The sequence below is a fragment of the Pseudophryne corroboree genome, chromosome 5 (genome assembly GCF_028390025.1).
Source record: "Pseudophryne corroboree isolate aPseCor3 chromosome 5, aPseCor3.hap2, whole genome shotgun sequence".
In the NCBI taxonomy this organism is placed as follows: Eukaryota; Metazoa; Chordata; class Amphibia; order Anura; family Myobatrachidae; genus Pseudophryne; species Pseudophryne corroboree.
Genome location: NC_086448.1, coordinates 542,592,664 through 542,606,074, shown reverse-complemented (window position 1 = coordinate 542,606,074; position 13,411 = coordinate 542,592,664). Strand labels below are relative to the sequence as shown.

Here is a 13,411-nt window from a genome sequence, read left to right as displayed (position 1 = left end):
GGCCCACAGTCTCAGCTAGTACAAGTTGAGAGCAAATGTACTGTACGCATTTATTTGGTATTCGTCTATGCTGCATACAGTATGTTCATAGTACACTAGTGCAGACATGCACTGCACCACATATTATTTCCTTTTCAGAACGTTTCGACATTAGCAATTTACCTGACCAGGTCACATTACCTGTAACCAAGGAATTACACATTTCACATTACACATTTGGAGATTATTTGCAGGGTGAGGTTAAATACAGTAACTTACCATTATAGTGTGGTTTGGAAATTTGCCATGTACAGTCTTCACAAATTCTACAAAGTGCTCTGAGTATCCATTAGCTACATCCAAACAAATGTATCTGATAAGCGGAATGGCTTCCAGGATGCTACTCAGCTTCTCCAGATCTGCTTGACTACTACCAGAGCTGGCTGCGACATGCTGCAATTATACAAAATGAAATTGTATTTAATGGCAAAGTCTTATTCAATGACAGGCAAACAGGCATTTATCCAGTGTTTCTCAAATCCAGTCCCAACAGCTGCATGTTCTCCAGATCTCCGCACAGAGGGGCTGATTCTGAGTTACACATATAGAGGCTGTAGCTGTGGGTAAACGAGAAAGCCTGCTTTACTATCTTATGTTAATACGAGTATTCCTAAGGTTAATGCAAGGTTTTATGTGTTTGCAGAAGCCTGTGCCGTCCATTGATTTTATGCCAACCATTGCAACCGATGCTAGGTGCAAGAGATCTGTCAGAAAAGGAGGTCCCTCACTCTCATGGTACTCCCACAAGTCAGGGCAGTTTCCATGTGTTCACATTGCTGTTAAACCCCGAAATGCCCCACTTCACGGAAGGATAGATCCTTCTGATTTTCATCCGACAGAGATATGTAAAACTGTGTAAATTAGCATCTGGGCACAGAGATCCATCTGACTCCGAATCAGCCCCCGAATCACAATTCAAATAATTAGTGCCAACTGTGGGTCTTTTAAATCAAACTTAGTTGGATTTCACAAGTACATGCCCACACCACTCCCTTACTGTACTTTGGCTGCAACTGCATGCCCACTGCCCGTGACTGCACGCGCACTGTGTGCTTATTGCAGCCCCACTCTCAGAACCCTATATGTACAAGCACAAACCACATTTGAAACTGATAAAAAGACCCAAAATGCGAAAATTAGTGCATGCACAATAAAGAAAATCGCAACTTAAGACAGAAAATGATAGCGTTTCCATTTGACTAAATAATGCTGGTTACACACTAAATGATGAGTGTTCCCAGCAACAACACAATGTGATGGCCCATTACATCGCGCCAGCCGTACACACTACACAATGGAATGGACAATGGCGCTATGTATCATTGACCTCCATATTTAAATTGCATGCTGTCGTTCCCTGGGTCGACAATCCACATCAGAACTTATATCGGCCCAATGGGCACAGCAACAACAGACCAGAACTTCAGAAGCACAGGAACAGGACCAGGTAGCTAAACACCAGGGCATAAAGCTATAAGTGGCAAGTGAAAACCAGGCAGGAGTTGCAGTTAATTTGCTAGTTGTTGGGATCCTGATGGTCAGAATACCGACGCCGGAATCCCGACAGCCGACAATGCAGACACCCGGCATCCCTGCGCACAGGATCTACTGGCAGCCGGGATGCCGCCATCGGTATAGTGATGGCCGGCATCCTGGCCACCGGTAATTTACACTGATCTCTCGGGCAGAGTGCCTAATAACAGGAGCAGGCGAAAATCAGAAACTTCACACAGAATAGGCTCCTGATTTCACAACCTAGTGCAGCGGTACGTACACCCTGAAGCAATCCGGCTGCCTACAAACAACCGGGACCATGATGCAATGCGGGCATGGTGGTGCCCATTACCAAGCAACCACCTGGACTAGAATTTCTAGCGCTGGCATGATGCGGCATCCTGGTTGCCTGGCAATGCCCCACTGTAGAGATGATTCTGGTGACATTTGTAGCAATTTTAGAAAAAAGCAAGTTATACTGTAATCGCTTGATCTGTATTCTTTACATGAACCAGGGGGGCCATTTACTAAGCAGTGATAAGAGCAGAGAAGTGAGCCAGTGAGAAGTGCCCATGGCAACCAATGAGCAATGAAGTAACATCTATAATTTGCATACTATATAATGATACAGGGTTGCTGATTGGTTGATGGGGCCACTTCTCCACTGGCTCACTTCTCTGCTCTTAGCACTGCTTAGTAAATGTCCCCCTACATTGGGATAGTGTTTATGTGTAACGTGGTGCTTTGTGAATGCATTTTTAGTTTCCAGCAATTTGTCCTTTAATAAATTATAATATTCGGAATTTGCCCCAAAAAGAACACAGCAAATTGCAGGGTAATAAATTTAGCCACAAGTCTGAGTTTGAGAAATACTACATAGTATATGGCAACCATTAAAATACTAGACCCAGACTAGCATGGCTGGATTTAGGGCCACATGTGCCGGGCGTGAAAATTATCATGGGCCTACAGTAAGCAGTGGAAAAGCCGTGACCAGTGCCTTGTATGTGTGTGGCCAGAGCTATGTGTGTTTGCTGTTCGTGTACCAGCCCCTTACATGATCAGCTCCAAATACAAGTTTAATATCATGATACGAATACCCAGAATACAAACTGGACCAGCCTTTTCAGCTGTGCTATGCACAAAATGGTAAGCTGCTCAATCAGATTGTGATGTCACTCAGGTGCTAAAAGGGAGGGGTAATTCTGTGTAGGAAAAAACAATGTGTTCCCTAATGCACACCGAGTGAAAAATATTACTACATAATAGTCAGATAATACGGAGATCTTAGTTGCGTATATCTGCAGATATAGGGTTAAGCCCCCAGGCCGATCGACAAGGCTTCTCCGTCACTGGGGGTCCCTAATACTAGGTGTGGGTCCGGGGTGCAGGACCCCATAACGTCGGCACAGGTGGGCTACCCCAGGTCAGCACACAGGTGAGAATTAATAAGGGTTAATAAGAAGCACAGATGTGCTATGTAAGTGGTGTGATTAAAATAATACAAAAATATATACAAAGTGATAGGGAAAATCATAAGTGTTAATAAAGTGTTAGGGTGTGCCGACCTGAAGCAGCCCAGCCATACCGACACAGGGGCCACCGCACCCCACACCCACCCCATAAATAATTACAAATATGTCTGGGTTAAATTCCCAGTGTAAGGCCACATGGTAATGGCTCCTACAGCATCTGAGAGCCAGCTTACCTGGAGATACCCCTAGCTTCTCCTATGGCACTCTGGAGTCAGCAATCCCTCCTAATGCTGACCCATCCATGCCTCTCTAAATACAATGCACAAAATGGTAAGCTGCTCAATCAGATTGTGATGTCACTCAGGTGCTAAAAGGGAGGGGTAATTCTGTGAAGGAAAAAACAATGTGTTCCCTAATGCACACCGAGTGAAAAATATTACTACATAATAGTCAGATAATACGGAGATCTTAGTTGCGCATATCTGCAGATATAGGGTTAAGCCCCCAGGCCGATCGACAAGGCTTCTCCGTCACTGGGGGTCCATAATACTAGTGTGTGCATTAGGGAACACATTGTTTTTTCCTACACAGAATTACCCCTCCCCTTTTAGCACCTGAGTGACATCACAATCTGATTGAGCAGCTTACCATTTTGTGCATTGTATTTAGAGAGGCATGGATGGGTCAGCATTAGGAGGGATTGCTGACTCCAGAGTGCCATAGGAGAAGCTAGGGGTATCTCCAGGTAAGCTGGCTCTCAGATGCTGTAGGAGCCATTACTATGTGGCCTTACACTGGGAATTTAACCCAGACATATTTGTAATTATTTATGGGGTGGGTGTGGGGTGCGGTGGCCCCTGTGTCGGTATGGCTGGGCTGCTTCAGGTCGGCACACCCTAACACTTTATTAACACTTATGATTTTCCCTATCACTTTGTATATATTTTTGTATTATTTTAATCACACCACTTACATAGCACTTCTGTGCTTCTTATTAACCCTTATTAATTATCACCTGTGTGCTGACCTGGGGTAGCTGACCTGTGCCGACGTTATGGGGTCCTGCACCCCGGACCCACACCTAGTATTAGGGACCCCCAGTGACGGAGAAGCCTTGTCGATCGGCCTGGGGCTTAACCCTATATCTGCAGATATACGCAACTAAGATCTCCGTATTATCTGACTAGTAGTAATATTTTTCACTCAGTGTGCATTAGGGAACACATTGTTTTTTCCTACACAGAATTACCCCTCCCTTTTAGCACCTGAGTGACATCACAATCTGATTGAGCAGCTTACCATTTTGTGCATTGTATTTAGAGAGGCATGGATGGGTCAGCATTAGGAGGGATTGCTGACTCCAGAGTGCCATAGGAGAAGCTAGGGGTATCTCCAGGTAAGCTGGCTCTCAGATGCTGTAGGAGCCATTACCATGTGGCCTTACACTGGGAATTTAACCCAGACATATTTGTAATTATTTATGGGGTGGGTGTGGGGTGCGGTGGCCCCTGTGTCGGTATGGCTGGGCTGCTTCAGGTCGGCACACCCTAACACTTTATTAACACTTATGATTTTCCCTATCACTTTGTATATATTTTTGTATTATTTTAATCACACCACTTACATAGCACTTCTGTGCTTCTTATTAACCCTTATTAATTCTCACCTGTGTGCTGACCTGGGGTAGCCGACCTGTGCCGACGTTATGGGGTCCTGCACCCCGGACCCACACCTAGTATTAGGGACCCCCAGTGACGGAGAAGCCTTGTCGATCGGCCTGGGGGCTTTACCCTATATCTGCAGATATACGCAACTAAGATCTCCGTATTATCTGACTATTATGTAGTAATATTTTTCACTCGGTGTGCATTAGGGAACACATTGTTTTTTCCTACACAGAATTACCCCTCCCTTTTAGCACCTGAGTGACATCACAATCTGATTGAGCAGCTTACCATTTTGTGCATTGTATTTAGACAGGCATGGATGGGTCAGCATTAGGAGGGATTGCTGACTCCAGAGTGCCATTAGGGAACACATTGTTTTTTCCTTTTCAGCCGTGCTGCCAGCCCTGGAACGGGGTACATTGTAACCCCTGTGCATGTCCGTGGTTAGCCCATATGACACGCTTTACACCAGCCTAACTGCACTGCCGTTCCTGGCAAATAAATAAGATTGGACGTACTGACTAGCCATATAGGGGGTCATTCCGAGTTGATTGCTCGCTGCCGTTTTTCGCAGCGCAGCGAACAGGTTACTACTGCGCATGCGTATGCACCACAATGCGCAGGCGCGTTGTACGGGTACAAAGCGGATCGTTGCTGGGCGATGGATTTAATGAAGAATCCATTCGCATAGCCAATCGCAAGGAGATTGACAGAAAGAGGTCGTTTATGGGTTGCAACTGACCGTTTTCAGGGAGTGTTTGGAAAAACTCAGGCGTGTCCAAGCGTTTGCAGGGCGGGTGTCTGATGTCAATTCTGGGACCAAAAAGACTGAAGTGATCGCAGTGGCTGAGTAAGTCCAGAGCTACTCAGAAACTGCAAAAAACTTTTTCATCCCGCTCGGCTGCACACACGTTCGCACACTTGCAAAGTGAAAATACACTCCCCCGTGGGCGGCGACTATGCGTTTGCACGGCTGCTAAAAGTAGCTAGCGAGCGACCAACACGGAATGAGGGCCATACTCCGCTATGGTGAGACATTTCATTTCTTGTCTTTATTGATTTACTAACTAGCGTTGAGACTGCCTGCAAGATCTGAGAGTCTCCGCTATTGGAGGCTTATTCCTGTCTGATAAGCCAATATTGCTGGACTTTTTAGGGTGAATTAGTAACTCAAATTAATTGTCTGCTATTATGTGTTGAATACATCCACATTTGTATACATTATAATAAACCATTTTATGGGAGATATTTACTTATATATTGTATTATAAATAAATCTTACATTTGTTATATACAGTGTTTCCATAGAGTATTATTAATTGCTACCTGGGTAAAATTTTCTTTCTTTTTCTTCAGAAGCTAGCATACCTCTTTTTCCAGGTAGTTGCTGATATACATTATTTAAAGAGCACTATTTAGTAGAGATGAGCGGGTTCGGTTTCTTTGAATCCGAACCCGCACGAACTTCACTTTTTTTTTCACGGGTCCGAGCGACTCGGATCTTCCCGCCTTGCTCGGTTAACCCGAGCGCGCCCGAACGTCATCATGACGCTGTCGGATTCTCGCGAGACTCGGATTCTATATAAGGAGCCGCGCGTCGCCGCCATTTTCACACGTGCATTGAGATTGATAGGGAGAGGACGTGGCTGGCGTCCTCTCCATTTAGATTAGATTTAGAAGAGAGAGAGAGAGATTGCTGTGATACTGTAGATTAGAAGAGAGTGCAGACAGAGTTTAGTGACTGACGACCACAGTGACCAGTGACCACCAGAGACAGTGCAGTTGTTTGTTTTATTTAATATATCCGTTCTCTGCCTGAAAAAAACGATACACAGTCACACAGTGACTCAGTCTGTGTGCACTGCTCAGCCCAGTGTGCTGCACATCAATGTATTGTATATAAAGCTTATAATTGTGGGGGAGACTGGGGAGCACTGCAGGTTGTTATAGCAGGAGCCAGGAGTACATGATAAATAATATTATATTAAAATTAAACAGTGCACACTTTTGCTGCAGGAGTGCCACTGCCAGTGTGACTAGTGGTGACCAGTGCCTGACCACCAGTATATTAGTAGTATTGTATACTATCTCTTTATCAACCAGTCTATATTAGCAGCAGACACAGTACAGTGCGGTAGTTCACGGCTGTGGCTACCTCTGTGTCGGCACTCGGCAGGCAGTCCGTCCATCCATAATTGTATTATAATATATACCACCTAACCGTGGTTTTTTTTTCATTCTTTATACCGTCGTCATACTAGTTGTTACGAGTATACTACTATCTCTTTATCAACCAGTGTACAGTGCGGTAGTTCACGGCTGTGGCTACCTCTGTGTCGGCACTCGGCAGGCAGTCCGTCCAACCATAATTGTATTATAATATATACCACCTAACCGTGGTTTTTTTTTCATTCTTTATACCGTCGTCATACTAGTTGTTACGAGTATACTACTATCTCTTTATCAACCAGTGTACAGTGCGGTAGTTCACGGCTGTGGCTACCTCTGTGTCGGCACTCGGCAGGCAGTCCGTCCAACCATAATTGTATTATAATATATACCACCTAACCGTGGTTTTTTTTTCATTCTTTATACCGTCGTCATACTAGTTGTTACGAGTATACTACTATCTCTTTATCAACCAGTGTACAGTGCGGTAGTTCACGGCTGTGGCTACCTCTGTGTCGGCACTCGGCAGGCAGTCCGTCCATCCATAATTGTATTATAATATATACCACCTAACCGTGGTTTTTTTTTCATTCTTTATACCGTCGTCATACTAGTTGTTACGAGTATACTACTATCTCTTTATCAACCAGTGTACAGTGCGGTAGTTCACGGCTGTGGCTACCTCTGTGTCGGCACTCGGCAGGCAGTCCGTCCAACCATAATTGTATTATAATATATACCACCTAACCGTGGTTTTTTTTTCATTCTTTATACCGTCGTCATACTAGTTGTTACGAGTATACTACTATCTCTTTATCAACCAGTGTACAGTGCGGTAGTTCACGGCTGTGGCTACCTCTGTGTCGGCACTCGGCAGGCAGTCCGTCCAACCATAATTGTATTATAATATATACCACCTAACCGTGGTTTTTTTTTCATTCTTTATACCGTCGTCATACTAGTTGTTACGAGTATACTACTATCTCTTTATCAACCAGTGTACAGTGCGGTAGTTCACGGCTGTGGCTACCTCTGTGTCGGCACTCGGCAGGCAGTCCGTCCATCCATAATTGTATTATATACCACCTAACCGTGGTTTTTTTATACCACCTAACCGTGGCAGTCCGTCCATAATTGTATACTAGTATCCAATCCATCCATCTCCATTGTTTACCTGAGGTGCCTTTTAGTTCTGCCTATAAAATATGGAGAACAAAAAAGTTGAGGTTCCAAAATTAGGGAAAGATCAAGATCCACTTCCACCTCGTGCTGAAGCTGCTGCCACTAGTCATGGCCGAGACGATGAAATGCCAGCAACGTCGTCTGCCAAGGCCGATGCCCAATGTCATAGTACAGAGCATGTCAAATCCAAAACACCAAATATCAGAAAAAAAAGGACTCCAAAACCTAAAATAAAATTGTCGGAGGAGAAGCGTAAACTTGCCAATATGCCATTTACCACACGGAGTGGCAAGGAACGGCTGAGGCCCTGGCCTATGTTCATGGCTAGTGGTTCAGCTTCACATGAGGATGGAAGCACTCAGCCTCTCGCTAGAAAACTGAAAAGACTCAAGCTGGCAAAAGCACCGCAAAGAACTGTGCGTTCTTTGAAATCCCAAATCCACAAGGAGAGTCCAATTGTGTCGGTTGCGATGCCTGACCTTCCCAACACTGGACGTGAAGAGCATGCGCCTTCCACCATTTGCACGCCCCCTGCAAGTGCTGGAAGGAGCACCCGCAGTCCAGTTCCTGATAGTCAGATTGAAGATGTCAGTGTTGAAGTACACCAGGATGAGGAGGATATGGGTGTTGCTGGCGCTGGGGAGGAAATTGACCAGGAGGATTCTGATGGTGAGGTGGTTTGTTTAAGTCAGGCACCCGGGGAGACACCTGTTGTCCGTGGGAGGAATATGGCCGTTGACATGCCAGGTGAAAATACCAAAAAAATCAGCTCTTCGGTGTGGAGGTATTTCACCAGAAATGCGGACAACAGGTGTCAAGCCGTGTGTTCCCTTTGTCAAGCTGTAATAAGTAGGGGTAAGGACGTTAACCACCTCGGAACATCCTCCCTTATACGTCACCTGCAGCGCATTCATAATAAGTCAGTGACAAGTTCAAAAACTTTGGGTGACAGTGGAAGCAGTCCACTGACCAGTAAATCCCTTCCTCTTGTAACCAAGCTCACGCAAACCACCCCACCAACTCCCTCAGTGTCAATTTCCTCCTTCCCCAGGAATGCCAATAGTCCTGCAGGCCATGTCACTGGCAAGTCTGACGAGTCCTCTCCTGCCTGGGATTCCTCCGATGCATCCTTGCGTGTAACGCCTACTGCTGCTGGCGCTGCTGTTGTTGCCGCTGGGAGTCGATGGTCATCCCAGAGGGGAAGTCGTAAGCCCACTTGTACTACTTCCAGTAAGCAATTGACTGTTCAACAGTCCTTTGCGAGGAAGATGAAATATCACAGCAGTCATCCTACTGCAAAGCGGATAACTGAGTCCTTGACAACTATGTTGGTGTTAGACGTGCGTCCGGTATCCGCCGTTAGTTCACAGGGAACTAGACAATTTATTGAGGCAGTGTGCCCCCGTTACCAAATACCATCTAGGTTCCACTTCTCTAGGCAGGCGATACCGAGAATGTACACGGACGTCAGAAAAAGACTCACCAGTGTCCTAAAAAATGCAGTTGTACCCAATGTCCACTTAACCACGGACATGTGGACAAGTGGAGCAGGGCAGGGTCAGGACTATATGACTGTGACAGCCCACTGGGTAGATGTATGGACTCCCGCCGCAAGAACAGCAGCGGCGGCACCAGTAGCAGCATCTCGCAAACGCCAACTCTTTCCTAGGCAGGTTACGCTTTGTATCACCGCTTTCCAGAATACGCACACAGCTGAAAACCTCTTACGGCAACTGAGGAAGATCATCGCGGAATGGCTTACCCCAATTGGACTCTCCTGTGGATTTGTGGCATCGGACAACGCCAGCAATATTGTGTGTGCATTAAATATGGGCAAATTCCAGCACGTCCCATGTTTTGCACATACCTTGAATTTGGTGGTGCAGAATTTTTTAAAAAACGACAGGGGCGCGCAAGAGATGCTGTCGGTGGCCAGAAAAATTGCGGGACACTTTCGGCGTACAGGCACCACGTACAGAAGACTGGAGCACCACCAAAAACTACTGAACCTGCCCTGCCATCATCTGAAGCAAGAAGTGGTAACGAGGTGGAATTCAACCCTCTATATGCTTCAGAGGTTGGAGGAGCAGCAAAAGGCCATTCAAGCCTATACAATTGAGCACGATATAGGAGATGGAATGCACCTGTCTCAAGTGCAGTGGAGAATGATTTCAACGTTGTGCAAGGTTCTGATGCCCTTTGAACTTGCCACACGTGAAGTCAGTTCAGACACTGCCAGCCTGAGTCAGGTCATTCCCCTCATCAGGCTTTTGCAGAAGAAGCTGGAGGCATTGAAGAAGGAGCTAACACGGAGCGATTCCGCTAGGCATGTGGGACTTGTGGATGCAGCCCTTAATTCGCTTAACAAGGATTCACGGGTGGTCAATCTGTTGAAATCAGAGCACTACATTTTGGCCACCGTGCTCGATCCTAGATTTAAAGCCTACCTTGGATCTCTCTTTCCGGCAGACACAGGTCTGCTGGGGTTGAAAGACCTGCTGGTGACAAAATTGTCAAGTCAAGCGGAACGCGACCTGTCAACATCTCCTCCTTCACATTCTCCCGCAACTGGGGGAGCGAGGAAAAGGCTCAGAATTCCGAGCCCACCCGCTGGCGGTGATGCAGGGCAGTCTGGAGCGACTGCTGATGCTGACATCTGGTCCGGACTGAAGGACCTGACAACGATTACGGACATGTCGTCTACTGTCACTGCATATGATTCTCTCAACATTGATAGAATGGTGGAGGATTATATGAGTGACCGCATCCAAGTAGGCACGTCACACAGTCCGTACTTATACTGGCAGGAAAAAGAGGCAATTTGGAGGCCCTTGCACAAACTGGCTTTATTCTACCTAAGTTGCCCTCCCACAAGTGTGTACTCCGAAAGAGTGTTTAGTGCCGCCGCTCACCTTGTCAGCAATCGGCGTACGGGGTTACATCCAGAAAATGTGGAGAAGATGATGTTCATTAAAATGAATTATAATCAATTCCTCCGCGGAGACATTGACCAGCAGCAATTGCCTCCACAAAGTACACAGGGAGCTGAGATGGTGGATTCCAGTGGGGACGAATTGATAATCTGTGAGGAGGGGGATGTACACGGTGATATATCGGAGGGTGAAGATGAGGTGGACATCTTGCCTCTGTAGAGCCAGTTTGTGCAAGGAGAGATTAATTGCTTCTTTTTTGGGGGGGGTCCAAACCAACCCGTCATATCAGTCACAGTCGTGTGGCAGACCCTGTCACTGAAATGATGGGTTGGTTAAAGTGTGCATGTCCTGTTTTGTTTATACAACATAAGGGTGGGTGGGAGGGCCCAAGGATAATTCCATCTTGCACCTCTTTTTTCTTTTCTTTTTCTTTGCATCATGTGCTGATTGGGGAGGGTTTTTTGGAAGGGACATCCTGCGTGACACTGCAGTGCCACTCCTAGATGGGCCCGGTGTTTGTGTCGGCCACTAGGGTCGCTAATCTTACTCACACAGCTACCTCATTGCGCCTCTTTTTTTCTTTGCGTCATGTGCTGTTTGGGGAGGGTTTTTTGGAAGGGACATCCTGCGTGACACTGCAGTGCCACTCCTAGATGTGCCCGGTGTTTGTGTCAGCCACTAGGGTCGCTAATCTTACTCACACAGCTACCTCATTGCGCCTCTTTTTTTCTTTGCGTCATGTGCTGTTTGGGGAGGGTTTTTTGGAAGGGACATCCTGCGTGACACTGCAGTGCCACTCCTAGATGTGCCCGGTGTTTGTGTCGGCCACTAGGGTCGCTAATCTTACTCACACAGTCAGCTACCTCATTGCGCCTCTTTTTTTCTTTGCGTCATGTGCTGTTTGGGGAGGGTTTTTTGGAAGGGCCATCCTGCGTGACACTGCAGTGCCACTCCTAGATGGGCCCGGTGTTTGTGTCGGCCACTAGGGTCGCTAATCTTACTCACACAGCTACCTCATTGCGCCTCTTTTTTTCTTTGCGTCATGTGCTGTTTGGGGAGGGTTTTTTGGAAGGGACATCCTGCGTGACACTGCAGTGCCACTCCTAGATGGGCCCGGTGTTTGTGTTGGCCACTAGGGTCGCTTATCTTACTCACACAGCGACCTCGGTGCAAATTTTAGGACTAAAAATAATATTGTGAGGTGTGAGGTATTCAGAATAGACTGAAAATGAGTGTAAATTATGGTTTTTGAGGTTAATAATACTTTGGGATCAAAATGACCCCCAAATTCTATGATTTAAGCTGTTTTTTAGTGTTTTTGGAAAAAAACACCCGAATCCAAAACACACCCGAATCCGACAAAAATAATTCGGTGAGGTTTTGCCAAAACGCGTTCGAACCCAAAACACGGCCGCGGAACCGAACCCAAAACCAAAACACAAAACCCGAAAAATTTCAGGCGCTCATCTCTACTATTTAGTACAGCGCCATAAACCACTGTTTTGTTGTTCTAGTTCAGAATATGATTTATAACCTCAATAGACTGATCAAGTGACTTGCTTGCATCATACTGTAAACAGTCTATATAAACTGCACCTGCTGATATGAAATCTCACAATGTAAGGTATGCTTATTGTAACCTAAATAGTATATGACAATAAGGAAACACTGGCAGGGGCATAACTAGAACTTTGGGGGCCCCATTGCAAAATCTTGTAAGCCCCCCCCCCCCCCCCCCCCGCCATTGTGACTACAAAGCCCCTTATGGGAGCAGGAGTGAGAGAGTGAGGGGAGTGACACACACACACACACACACACACACACACACACACACACACACACACACACACACACACACACACAGTTTGTCAGAGACAGAGAGAGAGAGAGAGAGAGAGAGAAGGAAAGAAGGAAGGAAGGAAGGAAGGAAGGAAGGAAGGAAGGAAGGAAGGAAGGAAGGAAGGAAGGAAGGAAGGAAGGAAGGAGGACGAGAGAGGGGGAGGGGAACAAGCAAGGGTGGGAGGGAGGGAGAGAGAAAGAGAGGGGAGCAAAATAGAGTGAAAGGGTCAGGGAGAGAAAGAGAGGGAAAGAGAGAACAGAAGAGAGAGGGTGTCAGGGAGCGAGAGATAAAGTGTCAGGGAGAGAGACAGTGTCAGAGAGAGGGAGAGAGAGACAGTGGGGGTAATTCTGAGTTGATCGCAGGAGGAACTTTGTTAGCAGTTGGGCAAAACCATGTGCACTGCAGGGGAGGCAGATATAACGGGCGGGATGTACTAATGTACATCGCCGCCCATCGCCACGATGCTGATCGCATATGTACTTACATATGCGATCAGCATTGCGGAGGACAGCTCTTCCGATAAGAGCTGTCCTCCGCGATGCACAGCGGCAGCCTGACCTCCGGGATTCGGCCCCAGGAGTCAGTCTGCGCATGCGCGGGGTGACCGCAAGG

At 46.6% G+C, this 13,411-nt stretch overlaps 1 protein-coding gene across 3 annotated transcripts in view; it reads right to left on the bottom strand.

The window, feature by feature from the left end:
* GMPR (guanosine monophosphate reductase) overlaps positions 1-13,411 on the bottom strand; it is a 266,998-nt gene that overhangs the window by 130,165 nt on the left and 123,422 nt on the right. For all 3 annotated transcript variants that reach the window (XM_063923208.1, XM_063923209.1, XM_063923206.1), the window contains one exon: positions 259-432. In XM_063923208.1, coding sequence (XP_063779278.1) covers positions 259-432 — 174 coding nt within the window. The remainder of the gene's footprint in view (positions 1-258; positions 433-13,411) is intronic.